The 20554-nt window shown below is 39.8% G+C and overlaps 1 protein-coding gene across 3 annotated transcripts in view; it reads left to right on the forward strand.

Moving 5' to 3' along the window:
* PHLPP2 (PH domain and leucine rich repeat protein phosphatase 2) overlaps positions 1-20227 on the forward strand; it is a 78908-nt gene extending 58681 nt beyond the window's left edge. For all 3 annotated transcript variants that reach the window (XM_040443010.1, XM_040443011.1, XM_040443012.1), the window contains 8 exons: positions 707-862; positions 3849-4049; positions 7878-8040; positions 8262-8392; positions 9025-9135; positions 9966-10160; positions 12894-13125; positions 15433-20227. In XM_040443010.1, coding sequence (XP_040298944.1) covers positions 707-862; positions 3849-4049; positions 7878-8040; positions 8262-8392; positions 9025-9135; positions 9966-10160; positions 12894-13125; positions 15433-16587 — 2344 coding nt within the window. In that variant the 3' untranslated portion in view covers positions 16588-20227. The remainder of the gene's footprint in view (positions 1-706; positions 863-3848; positions 4050-7877; positions 8041-8261; positions 8393-9024; positions 9136-9965; positions 10161-12893; positions 13126-15432) is intronic.
* Positions 20228-20554: the final 327 nt, after the last annotated feature.

Here is a 20554-nt window from a genome sequence, read left to right on the forward strand (position 1 = left end):
ACCTGGGTGGTTCAGTCAGTTGTGCGTCTGACTTTGGCTCAGGTCATGATCTCACGTCTTGTGAGTTCGAGTCCCACATTGGGCTCTATGCTGACACCTCAGAGCCCGGAGCCTGCTTTGGATTCTGTGTCTCCCTCTCTTCTGCCCCTCCCCGGCTCGTGCGGTGTCTCTCTCTCCCCTTCAAAAGTAAACATTGAAAAAAAGAAAAGAAAATCCTAAGGAACAGCAGGTATACTGTTCTGCATACACACACACACACACACACACACACACACACACACACACATATGTGTGTGTGTGTGTGTGTGTGTGTGTATAAAACCTGCATGTAAATGGACCCATGCAGTTCATATCCGTGTTGTTCAAGGATAAACTGTGTATTAATAAACTGAATTTTTGGTGCTGTCTAAACTTAAAATGTAAGTCAATTTATTCTAGAGATTGCTTTTTTTGTTTAGGTCTATTCTGTGCTGTTTGCTTTCATTAAGTCACCTTTTCCCAGAATGGCCTTAATGACTTCCTGGTGGGAGGTGGGTAAGCATATGGTCATGGCCGCTTTTTTGGCTCAAGTGCCTACCGGTGATTAGACTGTCTAGAAAAATATGTTTCTATTAGTTTACTGATTTCAGTGAAATAGCCAAGGGCAGACTCAGAAAAAATGATTTAAGTAAGTTTTTTATTTGTTTCTTTGTACTGTTGCCCTTAGAATTCTTAGTAGCTTGAGTCTTAGAAAACTGATGCTGGGGCACAACCAGGTACAGAGCCTACCAGCCCTGGTGGACCACATCCCTCTTGAGGTGCTGGATATTCAGCATAACTTACTCACCAGGCTGCCAGATACTCTCTTCTCCAAGGCCTTAAAGTAAGTACTATAAGGTGTATTTAGAAGAGCAGAATCATTGGCTCAACAAACTGCATTGACTTGTCATTGGAGTGACCTTTGGAACTATATTTACAGTGTTTATCTCACGGTCTAACTGTAGGTAGAGATTTATTTATTTGTAATTTATAAGAAATAAAATATGACACTGTTGTATGACGTAGTAATCTTCAACTCAAAGGTTGAAATAACCATCAAATACTTAAGTTTTAGTGTTGTAAACAATTTCAAGCGGGTTGGGAAATTTCAAACAGATTTTCATTTCAGAAAATGAATACATTTATGACCTCTTAAAGAAAAATCACAGTACTCTGATAGAGCTTTCTTGGGAAGTGTTCAGCTTTTGCATTGGGATAAAAGGACATATCACTGAAATTAATTTAGGTTTTGCTTCTTGCTTTATCGATCTATCCTCAAGTTACATTCTTTATGTGCACTGCTTTTTTACTTCCTACTTTGAAAATTGTGCATTTAAAGGTAAAATTGTTCCAAAAGGTATTATTTGCTTTCTCATTATAAGTTAACAGATAGTATGTCTTCCAATTACTTCCTGTAATCAGGTTTATCTGTCTAATACATATGTCACCATTAAGGGAAAACTAGTTTTAATTATAATCTTCTGCAGTAGGGAGAAAGCAATATTGTCTTCAGTTTGGAAGTGGAGAAAATGGAGATGAGCAGTAGTGCTTTAAGGCTACAGGGTATATACAAAAAGCATTTAGCTCACAGGTGTCTGGCTTGTTCTTTGGCAGATTATACATCTCTCTTTTTTTTTTCATTTTTTAAAGGTTTATTATTTATTTATTTTTAATTTATCATCAAATTAGCTAACATACAGTGTAGTCTTGGCTTCAGGAGTAGGTTCCCCTGATATATCACTTACATACAACACCCAGTGCTCATCCCAACAAGTCCCATCCTCACTGCCCATCACCCATTTTCCCCAACCCCCTGTCCGCATCAACCCTCAGTTTATTCTCTGTATTTAAGAGTCTCCCTCTCTGTAACTTATTTTTCCTTCCCTTCCCCTATGGTCCGTCTTCAATTAAGTTTCTTGAGTTTCACATATGAGTGAAATCATATGGTAACTATCTTTCTCTGACTGACTTACTTCACTTAGCATAATACTCTCCAGTTCCATCCCTGTTGTTGCAAATGACAAGATATCATTCCTTTTCATTGCCGAATAGTATTCCATTGTACATATATACCACATCTTCTTTATCCATTCATCAGTTCATGGACATTTGGTCTCTTTACATAATTTGGCTATTGTTGATAGCACTGCTATAAACATTGGGGCACATGTGCCCCAATGAATCAGCACTCCTGTATCCTTTGGAAAAATTCTTAGCAGTGCTATTACTGGGTCATAGGGTAGATCTATTTTTAATTTTTTGAGGAACATCCACACTGTTTTACAAAGTGGCTGCACCAGTTTGCATTTCCACCAACAGTGCAAGGGGGTTCCTCTTTCTCTGCATCCTTGCCAACATCTGTTGTTGCTTCAGTTGTTAATTTTAGCCATTCTGACCAGTGTGAGGTAGTATCTCAATGTAGTTTGGATTTATATCTTATACATCTCTTAATGTATAATATACTTGGTTGGATTTTCCTAAAAGTAAAATCTTTGGAAATTCTAGAAAATATTTGAGTGCAGTTTTCTTTATGGAATGTTTATATGGGATCTTAATGCAGTAAAATTTAACTTGTTAATTAACAAGTATTTGTTAGTAATGCATAACATTGCATTTAGTCTTTTTTTTTTTTAATATTTATTTTTTGGGGGGAGAGTTTGAGGGAGAGGCAGAGGGAGGGAGACCGAGGATCTGAAGCAGGCTCCATGCTGCCACGCTCATAGCAGCGAGCCTAATGTGGGGCTTGAACCCACAAACCACAAGTTCATGACCTGAGGTGAAGTCGGGCGCTCAACTGACTGAGTCACCCAGGTACCCCTCCACTGCATTTAGTTCTAATGACAGTTTGAATAAAATTAGTTTACAACCTTAGGATTTGTAGTAAGGAAGTTACTGAGTAGCTGTAGCAAACCTTTGATGACATTTATTTAATACTGACTGCACAGAGCACTTTTGGGACCTACAAAGACACACATACAAACAGTACCCTCAACACCTAAAGAGCTAGTTAGGGATATGGATCACATAATATGAAGAAGACTTAAGAACACACAACAAGGTTAATAATATTAGCTACCTTTTATTTGAGCATGTTCTATAAATATGAAACGCCATGCTAGGCAAATTTTAAACATCATACCTTGTTTTACCTATGAGATTGGCAGAGATTAAAGTGAATTATACTCAGTGTTAACAAAGGATTGAGCAAACAGACATTCTTAATTCCTTCTTGTGGGAGGTATAATTTGGTATAACCTTTCTGTGGTTCAGTTTGACAGTATGTGTATACAAATCTTAAAGATACATGTATCTTTTGACCCTACAAATTCTGCTTCTGATAATATAGTCTAAAGAAACAATTAGAAAAGGACACAGAGTTGCTCATTATGATGTCTGTAATAGCAAACAGTTATGAACAGCCTACATGCCCATTATAGGGGACTAAAAAGGGGATTGGCTAAATAAATACGACCTATTAAAATCAAAAACTTTTCTGAAGGATGTCTTCATAGTTGAGATATTCATGAACATGACATTCAACAACACCTTTTTCATAACAACAGACAGTAAAAGATGAAGCTAGGTTAGAATCAAGCCACCCAGAAGCCCAGGAAGCACAACCAAGCCTGAATTCTTTTCTCTCTGCTTGGCTTGCAGGAGTTGAATAAAAGGAACTTTGGCTGGGTGGGTAAAATCAATTAGAGAAAACCCTGGAGAAAATTACTTGTGTTACAGGTTGGGGAACATGAAACGACAGCATCCCATACCGAGATGGTGTGACGGTAACAAATAACCATAAAGTAAACGATGATTTGTGTGTGTTCCATCAGTCTCAGATACTTGAATGCATCTGCAAACAGTTTGGAATCTTTGCCATCCGCTGGCGCTGGAGAGGAGAGTCTGAGTGCTCTGCAGCTGCTTTATCTGACAAACAACCTCCTGACAGACCAGTGTGTGCCCGTTCTGGTGGGGCATCCACACCTGCGAATCTTGCATCTTGCAAACAACCAGCTACAGACCTTTCCTGCAAGGTAAGCAGATGCAGACTTCAGTCATTTCAGACACATAGCGTGAAATCTGCATTTGCCAGTCTCCATTACAGCTATCTTACTGGGTACTCGTGCTTTATGTTGCGCAACTTACTAGTGCTATGATTCTACTAGTTGAATGGAAAAATCTGTACCCACTTGTTAAGTATCCAATACCAGAAGTCGTGGCTGAAATCCATTTAATTTTTTGTTGTAATTACTTAATAATAGTCTGAGAATTTTCAGCCTAGACAAGTACAAGCTTATGAAATACATTCTGAAAACAAGTTTTTTCTTTTTTTGTCAAAACTGTTTTATAATATACTGTTGAGTCCATAATTTATTTGTTTTATATATATCTTGAATGCCTTCTGTATCTCAAGTACAGCATAAGTACTGGGGAAACAGTGGTGATTAGGTTACAGTCTCTGTCTTCAAGTAACTTACAGTCAAATTAGGGAAATAGACAATAGGTAATTGCAACGCAGTTTAATAAATGCAGGATTTGGGGGTGCCTGGCTGGCTCAGTCGGTAGAGCATGTTACTCTTGATCTTGGGGTTGTGGGTTCAAGCCCCACATAAGGGTGTAGTGATTACTTAAAAATAAAATCTGGGGGCGCCTGGGTGGCTCAGTCAGTTGAATCCGACTTCAGCTCATGTTATGATCTCATGGTTTGTTTCTTCCATCCCACCTTGGGCTCTGTACTGACAGCTCAGAGCCTGGAGCTTGCTTTGGATTCTGTGTCTCTTCCTCTCTCTGCCCCTTCCCCACTCACACTCTGCCTCTGTCTCTCTCTCAAAAATAAATAAACATTTAAAAAAAATTTTTTAAATAAAATCTGAATGAGTGAGTGAATGAATGAATGAATGAAGGATGTTAAAAATATGCATAGGTAGCTAACTGTACCATACAGTACCTGGGGGTGGGGTTGGCCTTCCTGGAGGAAGAGGTGATATAGCCAGGCTATACCTATAAGAAAATATAAGCGAGATATTTAATGCTGTCAAAGTTTTAAACAGTGTTCGTGGAGAAATAAATATCTTCCAAAATACATTTGATAAAAAAAAAATTGGGGAAGATTTGATGCCAGGAAAATCCATCTATACCATGAAAGTACTCATTAAAAATCATGTTTTCAAAAATGAAGACTACATGAAAATGACATTTGATATAATTTGAATGAAATTATATATATCATATAAAATTATATCATTTGTACTATAATTTGAAATTATATGTTTGATATAATTGGAAAACAAACAAAGCTGTTTTGATTCTGATGATATTTTACACATTTTCTTAGAAATGTGATAAACTTAGAAAAATTCATGGAGATATTATAATTTTTTTTTTTTTTTTTTGAGAGAGCAAGGAGAGCATGAGCAGGGGAGAAGCAGAGAGAGAGTCTCAAGTAGGTCCCATACCCAGCAAGGAACCTGCCCCGGGGCTCTATCTCATGACCTGAGATGAAATCAAGAGTACTACACTGTATCTGAGCCATCCAGGCACCCTTAGAGATTATAATTTTTGTGAATGTTTATGAAATGAGGTATTTGGAGCTTATAGAAGACAAGCAAGGACAAGATTACTTCCTTCAAAGAATTTGAACAATGGCTTTTAAAGTGAATGCTGAATCTTAATCCTGTCAGATTAATTCCGTTGGCCTCAAATATGTTCCTGTAAAGTGAAAACAGACCATTGACAAGTCATATTGGCTTATGAAGCTATTGGGAGATACCAGATATGATACTCTGAAGCTAATGAATTCCTCCTAATCTGATGACATTCTTATTGTTGGAAGTCAAAAGCAGGCTGATACAAAACTTAAAACTCATTAAAGATTATGAAAATAGGTTAGAAGTAAAGATAAGAATTAAGAAGAGATCACACAAAATTAAAGTACTCTACAGATAATAAAACTAAATGGAATTTAGGAGCGGTATATTAAAATGTATGTTCTATACTGAATAATAAGTCCACTGTCAAATCATCTCCTGAACAGTGTTTAATTATACAGGCATAGTCCAAATCTTCTGTTTCTTGTTTTTTTTTTCTTTAATTTTATTTTGAGAGAGAGCATGTGCGTGTGAGGGGGGTAGGAGCAGAGAGAGAGAGAGAGAGCATAGCCCCACTCAGAACTTGATCTCACCAAGTGTGAGATCCTGATCTGAGCCTGAATCAAGAATTGGACGCTTAACATACTGAGCCACCCAGGTGCCCCAGAATCTTGTTTATTTTGGACTACTTTGAGAATCTAGAGTAGTTCTGGGTGCTCAGTAAGAAACTGGCTGACATAGGGATCCTGCATTTCTTCTTACAAGTTAGATCCAAGCAGGGAGTAGTATAAGAGAAAAAACAGGAGATTTGGACAGGAGAACACTTTAAAAATGTATTGTTAAGTAAAATTTAAAAAGAGTGGGGTTATTAATATATATAATATAACATCATTTTTTAATTTGAAAAATGTAGTTTATTGCATTAAAAAGGACAAGAATACGTTCCACCAAACTATTATAAGAGATTATCTCTGGTAGTAGGATTAAAAGAATTTTTTTCTGTTCATCTTTATTTTTCAGGTTTTTTTTTTTTTTCAATGAGTATACATTACTTTTGTAATCAGAAAGGAAACAATTTTAGTTTACTGAGTTTGGTTACTAAAAAGTATTTTTGAATTTTCTATCAATAGACATTATTTATGATATATGGAGGGGCTCCTGGGTGGCTCAGTTGGTTAAGCCTCCAGCTCTTGATTTCAGTTCAGGTCATGATCTCACAGTTCATGAGCTCAAGCCCCGCATCAGGCTCTGCGCTGACTGTGTGGAACCTGCTTGAGATTCTCTTTCCCTCTCTCTCTCTTCCCCTCCCCTGCTCATGAGCGCGCTCTCTCTCTCTCTCTCTCTCTCTCTGTCTCTCAAAATAAATAAACTTTAAAAAAAGAAATTGTTTATGATATGTAGAAAGGGAAGGATATAAATTTTATGTAAAATAAATACACATATAAAAATTTTGGTAGGACATAAATTTTATATAAAACACATATGCATATGAAAATTCTAAATATGAATCTCATTTAGCAAAATGAGACAAGTAATTTCAGATTGGTGGTATTGTTGATTTATTTTCCAAACTTTCTCCACATTATGGCAGTTTATTTATAATTTTTAAACCAATAAATTATAAATAAATCAGAGCAGTTTGTAATAATCTAGATAAAGATGTTAGGCTGTCTGAAGACATTTTGCTTGTTGTGTAGAAAGCTTTGCTTAGTCCTGTAGAACAATGTGATTTGCTTATATCACAGTTTGTGGCACATGGCTATACATATAGTAAGCACTCCTTAAATGTCTACTGAAGATGGATTATGTTATCAATAGGTAACTGTAGAAATTTAACACTGAATGGAATCTTAGTCATGATTTAGTACTTTATAGCTGAGGATATTGATATCCACTGACATTAAATATCACAGTATTTTGCAACTAGTCAGTGGCCAAGCAAGTACCATAATAATCTTCCAACAGTGGGCTGGTGCTGATTCAGCCACTTCCCATAAGTCAGATAATGTTCATACCCACAAGATCTAGCAGCTATAAGAGAATCAAGGGAAGCTTCAGTCCTTGAAACACAGTGAGAAGCAGATGAGGCTGAGATTCAGCAGGAACAGTCACCTTGATGAGCCGTTCCCTTTGTTGGTGTCTGGCTGTTTCACTCTGACCAGTCCTCTGGCAGCAGACCAGGTCACCGCTGTACTCTGTGTGTGGCTGCTATAAAACTGGCTTGGCATCTTCTCATTTTGAGTGCATTGTGCTATGTTGTTATTTGTTTTTCAGCAAACTGAATAAATTGGAGCAGTTGGAAGAACTGAACCTAAGTGGCAACAAGCTTAAAACCATTCCCACGACCATAGCCAACTGCAGAAGGCTTCACACCCTTGTCGCACACTCCAACAACATCAGCATTTTCCCAGAAATTCTGCAGTTGCCTCAGATCCAGGTACTTTTATGTGATGGAATGGTGTCCTGCTGGAGAAATGGCAGGGTGTTCTCTTCTCATAAAGGGGAAGCAAGCGGCAGTTTGGGATCACAATAGATTTTATTGATTCCTGGGAAGAAATGAAGTTTCCTTTGGGGATACACTAGGGGGCTGAGAGTTAGGGAGTTAAGAATTCAGTCTCTGTGATGTATTTTCTTTTGATTTCTCCATTTTCCTCTCAGTTTGTAGACCTAAGTTGCAATGACTTGACAGAGATCTTGATTCCGGAGGCTCTGCCTGCTACTTTACAAGACCTTGACCTGACCGGAAATACAAATCTGGTTCTGGAACACAAGACGCTGGACACATTTAGGTAGGAAAAATTTTGAAGTTGAATCCACGTGTCTCTTAGTTCTACCAGCCATGTGTGGATCTCCTAAAGCTCTGTAGAGATCTTGATTAATTAAAGGAATAGAATGAATTAGGCCATAAAGCCCCTCAGTCTCTCGTTTAATTCAGTTATGGATGGATAGTGTATCCAGGAGACAGCCCATTTATATCAGAACTCAGTGTCATGGCTACTGCTCAGCCACACCCACACACTGAATATTTTCACATAGACATCTTAGGTGACACCGATTACATTATATTACATCATCGAAGAAATGATGCAGGCTCATTCATTGCACCAAGACTTTGTTGTATCAGAATATTTAAGTAGACAGTTGGCTAAAACTTTGAAATCTGTTGTGCTTCGTTTTTCATTGAAATGAACAGTATCAGCTGTAGCAATATTTGGCCCCTGTTTCTTCCTCCTACCTACCCCTTTCCTTTCTCCTCCTTCTTGGCCAGTAGATCAGTACACTAGTTTCACGCAGTCTCTCTGTAAATGAATCTTGGTCTGTCAGCAGATGATTTTATAAAAACACATGTTCTTGCTGGGATAGTTTTTGTAAAACACAGAAGGATATGTGGTTTAACCTTCCCTTCCTGCACTTCCCACAGCCATATCACAACCCTGAAAATTGATCAGAAACCTTTGCCAACCACCGATTCTACAGTTACATCAACCTTCTGGAGCCATGGACTGGCTGAGATGGCAGGGCAGAGAAATAAGTGAGTATCTTGGCCATGGAGAGCAATGAAAAAGGCAGCCCCTGACATCTGATCTGATGCTGAAAGCTAGGCCATGTTGTTCTCCTCTGGGACATAAACAGATCATAGAATGCCAGCCTCAGAGAAGGTCCCCCTGAGACTGTGATGCAGTGTGACAAACACAAGATGAATGTACAGTCCACAAAATACCAAACAGCCCCTCTCAAGGCTAAAATGGTGACTGCTACTTTCTTTACCAATTACAGCTTTATCCTTCTGCTAATCTTCTTTCCCTATAGTTAAGATTTACTGAGATAGCCAACCACAGAATGGCCCCATGTTCTGATAGCACCCAGTCTTGGATGATCCCCTATTTCATTAGACGGTCCCCAAAATGACCCAACAAAAGCCCAAATCCTGTAGTAGATTCTCTCCAACACGCTCTTAACCTTTTCACCCCAGAGTTCCATGGTACACATTCTCTATTGCTGCAAAGCATAATAAACCCAACTTGTCCAACCGTCATTGTGCTTCTGGGGATCTTTGACTGAAGGATGTTGGCCATACTAGTCATTAATCATTGCTAAGGGAAAACATTTCGTCTTTCCAGCCTTTGGCAGCATTGCAAAGCTAGTATGTACTGCTCCTGAGTGGGGCTGAATTCCCCCACTTCTTATGACATCACCTCTTTCAGATGCTACTTAATTATCTAATATTTATTTCATGTGTAGATTAGAATTTACTACTGTTCTTTCCACCCTCAACTAATACTTTTCAAAGAAGGTTCCTGGAGAATAACGCTTTTACCATAACTTTCTTTGATCTTTGTTTCTTTCATATTTGTGTTACAGGCTGTGTGTATCTGCCCTAGCTGTGGATAACTTTGCAGAGGGGGTGGGAGCCGTGTATGGCATGTTTGACGGGGACCGTAATGAGGAGCTCCCTCGCCTACTCCAGTGCACCATGGCAGATGTGCTTTTGGAAGAAGTACAGCAGTCAACAAATGACACTGTTTTCATGGCTAACACCTTCTTGGTATCTCACAGGTAAGCAGGTGGGTTGAATATTCTCTAACTCAGCTCTGCTTTTGGAAAACTAAATCTCACTAAGCCAGAAGGTCAGGGTCTAAATTACAGGTATAGGATCAAGGTGAGATCTTGCTCCTCCTGCTGTGACTGTTCTTTATATATCAGCACCGAGGAATGTGGGGACTTTGGTCCTTTAACCAGTGACCTACAAAGGGTTAAAGTACTGCTCAGATTTGTGTATTTAGAATACTTATTATTGAGGATTGGCCAATTAATCTTTTTTTAAAATTTTATTGTTTTAAGTTTACATCCAAATTAGTTAGCATATAGTGCAACAGTGATTTCAGGAGTAGATTCCTTAGTGCCCCTTACCCATTTAGCCCAACCCCCCTTGCACAGTAACCCTCTGTTTGTTCTCCATATTTATGAGTCTCTTCTGTTTTGTCCCCCTCCCTGTTTGTATATTATTTTTGCTTTCCTTCCCTTACGTTCATCTGTTTTGTCTCTTAAAGTCCTCATGAGTGAAGTCATATGATTTTTGTCTTTCTCTAATTTCACTTAGCATAATACCCTCCAGTTCCATCCACTTAATTGCAAATGGCAAGATTTCATTCTTTTTGATTGCCTAGTAATACTCCATCGTGTGTATGTGTGTGTGTGTATATATATATATATATATACATCTTCTTTATCCATTCATCCATTGATGGACGTTTGGGCTCTTTCCATACTTTGGCTGTTGTTGATAGTGCTGCTATAAACATGGGGTTGCATGCGTCCCTTCGAAACAGCACACCTGTACCCTTGGATAAATGCCTAGTAGGGCAATTGCTGGGTCATAGGGTAGTTCTATTTTTAGTTTGCTGAGGAACCTCCATACTGTTTTCCAGAGTGGCTCACCAGCTTGCATTGCCACCAACAATGCAAAAGAGATCCTCTTTTTCTGCATCCTCGCCAACATCTGTGGTTGCCTGAGTTGTTAATGTTAGCCATTCTGACAGGTGTAAGGTGGTATCTCATTATGGTTTTGATGTGTATTTCCCTGATGATGAGTCATGTTGAGCATTTTTTCATGTGTTGGTTGGCCATCTGGATGTCTTCTTTGGAGAAGTATCTATTCATGTCTTTTGCCCATTTCTTCACTGGATTATTTGTTTTTTGGGTGTTGAGTTTGATAAGTTCTTTATAGATTTTTGGGTACTTAACCCTTTGTCTGATATGTCACTTGCAAATATCTTCTCCCATTCCATCAGTTGCCTTTAGTTTTGCTTATTGTTCCCTTTGCTGTGCAGAAGCTTTTTATCTTGATGAGGTCCCAGTAGTTCATTTTTGCTTTTGTTTCCCTTTACTCTGGGACGTGTTGAGTAAGAAGTTGCTGCGGCCAAGATCAGAAAGGTTTTTGCCTGCTTTCTCCTTGAGGATTTTGATGGCTTCCTGTCTTACATTGAGGTCTTTCATCCATTTTGAGTTTATTTTTGTGTATGGTGTAAGAAAGTTGACCATTTAATCTTCTAAGCCACTTAAGGGCAAAAACTCTACATAACCAAACTAGTGAAGATCTGTTAGTAGCTAATATCACATCTTGCGTATCAGGTGGGCTCTGTGAAGGACACACACAGCTGAGCGGTGGTGACCTTGTCTCACTGAGGTTGAGATGGAATAGCCGGGAGCCCAAACCAGTTTTGTCTCTCATTATAACATAAAGCAAAGATGCTGGGAAAGGAGTCTATTTTTCAGTAATAGAATTGAGCTAGGAGCTTGGCGAAATAAAGAGTTTAGGAAAGAGGACTTGGTTTATGAAGCACCTCCCAGAGCCAGCCAGAAGACCAAGTCTTCCTCATACCATATCTTTAATTTTCCAAACAAACAAAAGAGGTAGGTATTTCATCAGGCAAGTTTCTCAGAGAAATATCTTGCTGAGGATCTGCAATGAGCACATGTCAGAGCTGGAATTTGCAACCAGATCTTTCTCCTAGCACCTGCCCTGTGGTTAGCGTTGTGTGCCATGTGCTAGGGAATGGATGCCATGTGTATGGGAGATCTAGAAGGAACAGTGTGGCCCTCCTTTCAAGGAACTTAAAGACCGAGTGAGGGGTTGTTCCAGGAGCAGCACCTTCAGCACGACCAGAAACTTGTTAGACTTGCAGATTATTGGGCCAGCCCTTTACCCACCCAATCAGAACCTCTGGGGGTGGGGCCCAGCAGCCTGTTCTAAAGAGCCCTCCAGGTGATTCTGATGTGCTGAAGTTGCAAGTGACTTGAATGAGGTCACTGCAGTCTAGGATCAGACCCAAGCAGAAGCAGTAGAGAAAGATGTATGTTCACTGTCTCCCCTACCCCCAACCTTTTTGTAAAATTTCTTTCCTCAGTCCACTGAGCATGGAAGGCAGAACTCTTCACCATCATCTGTAGCAAGAGACTGCCTTTAGGTGGATACAGGTGAGGCTGGTTCACAGTCATGTGGCAGAGAAACAAGGAAATCACGGACATGAAGGACTGCCGCTTCTAAAACTAGCTACCATGTCTTTTCTTTCTTTTCTTTCTTTCTTTTTTTTTTTTTAAAGTTTACTTATTTTTGAGAGAGAGAGAGAGAAAGAGAGGGAGGGGCAGAGAGAGGAAGAGAGAGAATCCCAAGCAGTCTCTGTGCTGTCAGCTCGATGCAGGGCTCAAATTCATGAACTGTGAGATCATGACCTGAGCGTAACCAACTGAGCCACCCAGGTGCCCCTGTTTTCTTTTCCTTCTTAACAGAAAATTGGGAATGGCTGGACAGAAGCTGGGCTCCTCCGCTCTCCTTTGTTATATCCGCCCTGACGCTGCTGACCCAACAAGTAGTTTCAGTCTGACTGTGGCCAACGTCGGCACGTGCCAAGCAGTCCTGTGCCGTGGTGGAAAGCCAGTGCCACTCTCAAAAGTCTTCAGCCTGGAACAGGACCCGGAGGAGGCTCAAAGGGTGAAGGACCAGAAAGCCATCATAACAGAGGTGAATTTCACTCATTGCCAGTTACTTCTCCCCAGATCTAGTGAATGTTGTTCTACATACAGGCAGTGAACTTCCATTTTCTTCCCATCAAGCCGTGCAAATTGCATCCAATCCAGATAATAGTATTAGAAGAAAACCTAAAGAGCAGTTAATGACTAGCAAAAAGAAAAGGCAAATTAGAAATGAAAAGTCTTAGTTTGCAATCCTTCAGATTGATACCTGGCATGTAAAATAAATGTAAATGTCTCCCTTGGTTAATTTTTAATTCCTCTGGTTTGTTACTCTAAACAGAAAAAGAGAAAGTTCTACAGTTTGACATCCCTGTTGTGAAATGCAAAGTTTCAAAATATTTTTCCTGTGTATACTGTGTATGGCTTAGTATGCTCTGGTGGGTTTTTTTAATTTGTTTTTTTGTTTTTTTGTAATGAAGCATCAATATCTGTGCTATTTTATAGCTTCTCTCCTTTTTTAGTAGAGTAACATTTTTGCTTTCAAAGAGACTTTAGCAGTAAACAGAACACTGTTTACCACAAAGCAGAATTCTCAGATGCTTTGCCCATTTTTGATTGTTTCTTTATTGTTGGGTTTTAAGAGTTCTTTGTATATTTTGGATACAAGTCCTTATCAAATATGTTTTGCAAATATTTTCTTAGAGTCTCTCTTTTTTTTAACAGTACCTTTTGCAAAACAGAAGCTTTTAGTTTTAAAGAAGGCCCACTTACAGTTTTTTTCTTTCATGGATCATGCTTTTTGGTGTTTACAAACTCATTACCAAACCCAAGGTCACCTAGATTTTCTTCTGTGTTATCTTCCAGAAGTCTCATGTTTTAATTTTGGTCTGTGACCTGTTTTTAATTAATTTCTGTGAAAGATGTAAACTCTGGGTCTAGATTCCTTTTCCCTTTTTTGCATGTGAGTGTCCAGTTGTTTCTGCGGCAGTCATTGAACAGACTGTCCTTTCTCCATTAAGAAACTGCTTTTGCTCCTTTGGCAAAGATCAGGGGACCTTATTTGTGTGGGCCCATTTCTGGGCTGTCTGTCAGAATTCTGTGGATGGGTTACGCAGATTTGACTCCACCCAAGGAACACAAAACTAAAAAAAAAGTACCATTATAATGTGGCTTGATACAAAGAAGATTCTGGAAAGCTGAGGCGTTGCTCTTAGAAAGGTCTTTCAGTCAAAACAAACAAAAGATAACTTTATGGTTAATTTGTTTTTTCAGAATTTAGGTAATTTTTCTTGGGGTGTCCTAGGCAAGCAGGAATTATTCTTATAAATGTTAGTTTAACCACAGACATTTATTATTTGCTAAGCACTTTACTCCTATTATTTTATTTAATTTTCAGAATAATCCCCATGAAAGAAGTGTTTTTATTTCCATTTTACAGATGAGGAAATTAAAATATAGAGTTTAGACAAATTCTGGTAAATGAGAGAGCCAGGATTGTTACCCAGAGAGTCACTGCAGCTGTGAAACAGATATATTGATGGCTTCAGAGGCTTTGTTTGATTTTTATCTTTTTTTTTTTTTTTTTAATGTTTATTTTAGAGAGAGAGAGAGAGAGTCCGAGACCGAGTAAGAGCAGTGCTGGGGCAGAGAGGCAGGGAGACACAGAATCTGAAGCAGGCTCTAGTCTCTGAGCTGTCAGCACAGAGTCCCACATAGGGCTCAGACTCACAAACTGTGAGATCATGACCTGAGCTGAAGTCAGCAACTTAACCGAGTCACCCGGGTGCCCCTCTACTTCTTGTTTTTCTGACAGATAATCCTCTATTTAAGGACATGCCGAGGCCTGTGCTTCATTGAGAGCAAATCTCTCTCTTTTTTTTTTTTCTAAGTTTATTTATTTATTTTGAGAGAGTGTGGAAGGGGTAGTGAGAGAAGAAGAGAGAGAATCCCAAGCAGGCTCCCACACTGTCAGCACAGAGCCTGACTCAGGGATTGATTTCGCAAACAGTGAGATCATGACCTCAAGAGTCAGATGCTTAACTGACTGAACCACCCGGGTGCCCTGAGAGCAAATACCTTTTGAGATGGAGGTGCCTTCTAGCCACTTAATTTTAATTGGTTTTAACTTCAGTCTTGTGAACTATTTGGTATAACGACCACAGGATACTTTATCCTTTTAGAATTCTGTACATTTATTTTTGTAAGTCCATTTAAATTATAGAAATCCTCGGAAAAACCGTACAATATGTCCGTTCTCTTTTACTGTATAGCCCTAGGCATTATGATCTAGAAAGATAAAAAAAATTATACGTCATTATTGCTTGTTTCTCAGAATTTGCATTCTGCTTGTCTCCAGGACAACAAAGTGAATGGGGTAACCTGCTGTACCCGGATGCTGGGCTGTACATACCTCTACCCTTGGATCCTCCCCAAGCCCCACATATCTGCCACTCCACTTACCATTCAAGATGAGTTGCTGATTCTGGGAAACAAAGCATTGTGGGAACACTTGTCATATACAGAAGCTGTCAACGCAGTACGCCACGTGCAGGACCCATTAGCAGCTGCCAAGAAGCTGTGCACATTAGCCCAGAGCTATGGTTGTCAGGACAATGTGGGGGCAATGGTGGTTTATTTGAACATTGGTGAGGAAGGGTGCACGTGTGAAATGAGTGGGCTCACCCTCCCAGGTCCTGTGGGGTTTGCTTCAACCACCATTATCAAAGACCCCCCCAAACCAACCACTCCTTCCTCCAGTAGTGGTATTGCCTCTGAGTTTGGCAGCGAGATGTCCACTTCAGAGGTGAGCAGTGAGGTGGGGTCCACTGCTTCTGATGAACACAACACTGTTGGCCTGGATGCTGGCTTGCTTCCAAGGCCAGAAAGGCGCTGCAGCCTTCATCCAACACCCACCTCTGGGGTTTTTCAGCGCCAGCCTTCTTGTGCGACTTTCTCAAGTAACCAGTCTGACAATGGCCTGGACAGTGATGACGACCAGCCTGTGGAAGGAGTCATAACAAATGGCAGCAAGGTAGAAGTAGAAGTAGATATCCACTGCTGCAGGGGAAGGGATCTTGAGAACTCCCCCACTCTTACAGAGAATTCTCCTACCCCGTGTCCCGAAACACATGCTAGAGGATCATTTTTTGGGATCCAAAGACAGAACAGTGTGAACAGTGGCATACTGCTGCCAGTGAGCAAGGACAAGATGGAGTTGCAGAAGTCCCCCTCTACTTCCTGCCTCTATGGAAAGAAACTCTCCAACGGCTCTATTGTGCCCCTAGAAGATAGCCTGAACCTCATTGAGGTGGCCACAGAAGCACCCAAGAAGAAGACTGGCTATTTTGCTGCCCCGACACAGCTGGAGCCAGAGGATCAGTTTGTTGTTCCTCGTGACCTGGAAGAAGAAGTGAAGGAGCAGATGAAACAGCACCAGGAAGGCAGGCCGGAGCCTGAGCCCAGCGAAGAGGATCGGACCGAGCTCCCGGAGGAGTTTGACACAGCACTGTAATCCTCCCCCAGGAGCTGTGGTATCAGGGAAGGCTGTGTAGTGTCGGGGCAGAGATCCTTCCAGAGGCATTTTGCCTCTACATTTCTAAACCATAGCTTAAGGGGTTAGAACTTGGAGCCAAAAATGGTGGGAGCTATCAGGGTCTTGCTCCAGATAAGCTAGTAAACACCATCAGTGTTAAGTTTCACATTTAACCTGCATTGGAATTCCCAGAGTCACTGGGAAGAGAGCAGATGTTCTTCTGTATCAATCCTACCACCTGCCATTAACCCTTTCTCTCCTAGGATCATTTGAGAATTTGCCTGCCTGGGCAGGAAAGGGGCTATTTCTGTGGAGGAAATAACTGAAGATTGATTCTCTTCACTAATTGCTGCTGATGGATCTCTGTGACAGAGAAATCACCTTATATCTCAACCTAACTGATGGGATGTGATGTGACTAGTCACATGGCTTTTCATTCTTCTCTACGAGAATACAGCCTTTCGAAATGATGTTTATTGGAAATGTAGAACCAATCAAACAGATAATTTATGTATGTAATGTAATGAGAGCACTTTTCATTGACTGTGAACTTTTTATTTTTGAAGCTGCACTCGAGCCAGTCTTCTTAGAGGCAGCCCGGCACCTCTGTCTGTAGACACAGTGATCATCGGGCGTTGGCACATTCTGTGAGGGGGACTAGGAAGGGCTTTGGGAAATCATTGAACTGTTGGATGTCTAACTGGGGAGAGTAGCATCCTTGGGGACGAAGATGGGGAAGGAGAAAGGACTAAAACAACTCCCCCCCAAATCAGAAAAAAGAGAATAACTCCTTGACAAATGTGGCTCCTGCGAGGAATCGCCCAGCAGATCTCCAGAGAAGTATTTGGGGATTGGCCTCTTCCCACAACACGTGATGGAGTTGGCCACCAGCCTTTTCATATGTTGGGCCAAGGCTGATGCTGTTGGCGTCCAAGTAACCTTGCGTGTAGCAGGGGACTCTGCACAGACTGAGGCTGAATGTGAACAGATGGATGGATGGAGCTCATGGGTTAGACACGCCCCTTCTCTTAATCTAGAGGGACAGTTTTCTAAAGTGTCGGAAATGAGTTGAGTTCACCTCTTTAACGTTTAACAGAGTACTCTTCTGAACGCTGCTTATCCACCTCACATGGTTTCAGAGTACTGGGCTCAATTACTAATATAAGAAAGACTTAATTGAGAAAATCCTAAGCTTACAGAAAACCTGGTTTACTGGTTTTTTTTGCACATTCCACATAACCTTAGCAAAATGTAGTTCCTTTCCTATTTCTGTTCTGTTGCCTTTTCCACTAGAAGATTTACTTAGGAAAAGTAATTCCTACTTACTCCTACAAAATTTTGACATTGCTTGATTTTACCCAATGGGGAATGTGCTTTGAATTTTTTAGAATACTTTCACAATTAAAAAATAGTGTGGGACCATTAATTTGCTTTATGAGAAACAAAATGTTAAAGATAGATTTGAGATATATATATAGATGTGTCTATATCTTTTGGGGTGTTTTGGAAGTTTTTGTTAAAGCAATAGTAGAAAACCAGATCTTTCCACAAATGGTTATGTATCCTCATCTTCTCCAAGGCCCCAGAGCTGTGTGTGCATCAGTGGGGTACATTTTTGGGGGACTCCATACCACTCCAAGTAGCTGTCTAGAGTTCAACCCCTCAAAAATCTGAGTTTGAGTCCCCACATTGCCAGGAAAATGTGTATCAAACTACTGGTCAGCTACTAAAAAGTTTTAGATCTCAGGTCTTGATTTGAAGTGGGGCATATAATGGTTCCTATAAAGTTGAGGTGCCGCTGGAAAAGGGAACAGAGTGTGTTGCTGCCCTATTTTTATATGGGAAAATGGGGGGGGAAATGAAGGAGAAACGAAAATGAAGAAAAAGCTCAAGATAATAGTGATGGGTGATGTAAAACATCTTCTTACCCAGACAGCACAACTTTTGAGTTACAGAATAGTGATGCTGTCTAAAAAAGAAAGTTACTTTGGGAATATACCACTTTCTTAGTATAGTTTCTTAAAAATAGTCCTTTATCTCTGTGAACCCTTTTCTTGTCTTTGTTTCCCACCCTACTTATCGGGAACACCCCATTCTGAAGTGATTTCACCAAAAGTAAATGCATTTGTTTTTTCATCAGAAGAACTGTAAAATTCCAAATGTTCTTTTATGTGGTAGGTTTATTTTCAGGAAACATTAGGTTGCATTGAAAACCTTTAATATAGGCTGTACCAAACTACTCTTTCCTGTAACTGCCTTTCATTCATTTCCCTCTATAATTGCTCTGTATTAAAATAGAGGGTAAAAAGGCCATCGCCTGTTACCAAAAATATACAGAACTTTTGACCTATGAGGTCATTTACAGTCGTGTGAGTTGATTAGGTTGTCAGGTGGTAAAATCCAGTAATCTGTCTCCAGGTGAATGTAATCTACTTCCCAGGACTTTACCCAGAGGATGTGTTCTCCAGGTGGGCAGAGTACGGTTGATCTCTAGCCCAGAGATTCGGGCCTCTGCATGATTCTCAGGTCTCTGTGTGTATCTCCCATTTAATAGAGAACTTTAAGAGAAGTTGTGAAAGGGTATCACTCCTGCTTCTGGAGCAGTTCAGGAGTCCCATGGAAGAAGGAAAAACACATGAGTCTTGGCAGCCACCGTATTCTTTTTATCCAAATGGATTGGAAATATATTTGAAAATCTGAATGCTAGTGTGTCATAAAGAGTCTGCCATAGAGTCATTGAATTGGCACTCCTGATACAAGCGAGGGCTTTATTATAATACTACTGTAGAGTGTATGTGTGCAATAAGTTGATGAATTCATTTCCTTGGTGTATAGAAGAGCCAACACAAGCAGCTTGGTAATCACTGGGTGCTAATATAGTTGTTTGTAGCGAGTGCTATTTTCCGGGAGATGGAGCCAGTTAGGTTTGGTTTGTCTACTGAATATCAAACGATGCTCTTCTTTCCCTGTAGACCTTCAGCAAAAGCAGGTACTTGCAAGCCACAGGCTCACCTTCTCTATCTACTCAATAATTATTAATGAAGAGACCTCCATAAGGGAGCATTTGGCTGTTATCGATAAATGTACCAATTATTAAATAATTAGTCTCCAAGCCATTCAGTGATGTCTGCAGCATCACTATAGAACTGTGTTGCATCACTTTTTACTTCCCTCTGGGTGGGGTCTTTTCAGACTCCCCCAACCACGGAGGCAAGTTAATCTTTCTCTCCAGTTAGTGACTTTTGCCCCATAGTTGGGTAAGCACTTCCTAGATTGAGAAAAGCAGCTACAGTAAATCCTGCTGTTTCCTTCATTTGATGATCATTCAATCACACATAAGCTCCTTGTATTCTAAATTTCATGCACTTCTCCCAGATGCTATAGGGTTTTCTCTCACTGTTGCCAGTTGATGTCATCCGGACAGTGAGTTCATATCTTATGGTTTTGTGCAATCATTGTTGTATTGTAGTCCTAAGACTCATGATAGTGTATTTTTGATATTTTTGAAATGTGTTAAATTTTTTAATTCAATAATATGAGCCAGAGCATGTTGCAGCAAATCTATTGTTTGTAAAAAATAACAATAACAATAATAAATAAAATAAAATGGAGTATCTTTTTCATGGCTTCGTTTTAAAATGGAATACCTATTGTTTTATAAATATTTTATTTTGGCATGAAACTGTAATTTTCTCTAACTTGTATGTAGAATTAGTTTCTTAAACAATTTTTTTTGCTTTTTTTTTTTTTTTTGCTTTAGAGGAAGATAACAGATGAAACCACATTCCATGGCACTGTATGAAGCTGTGAGTTAAGGCAAGAATATTTTTGGTCACCTCTTAAGCTGAAATAGCAATAAAGGTTTTTTACATTAAGAAACCTATTCTGACTTGATTTATATGTTTAAAGAAATCCCAAAGACAGGAAACAGTCCTTGTTCACATGC

This window comes from Herpailurus yagouaroundi, unplaced genomic scaffold (genome assembly GCF_014898765.1).
Source record: "Herpailurus yagouaroundi ecotype Mexico unplaced genomic scaffold, PumYag 190, whole genome shotgun sequence".
Classification (NCBI taxonomy): domain Eukaryota; kingdom Metazoa; phylum Chordata; class Mammalia; order Carnivora; family Felidae; genus Herpailurus; species Herpailurus yagouaroundi.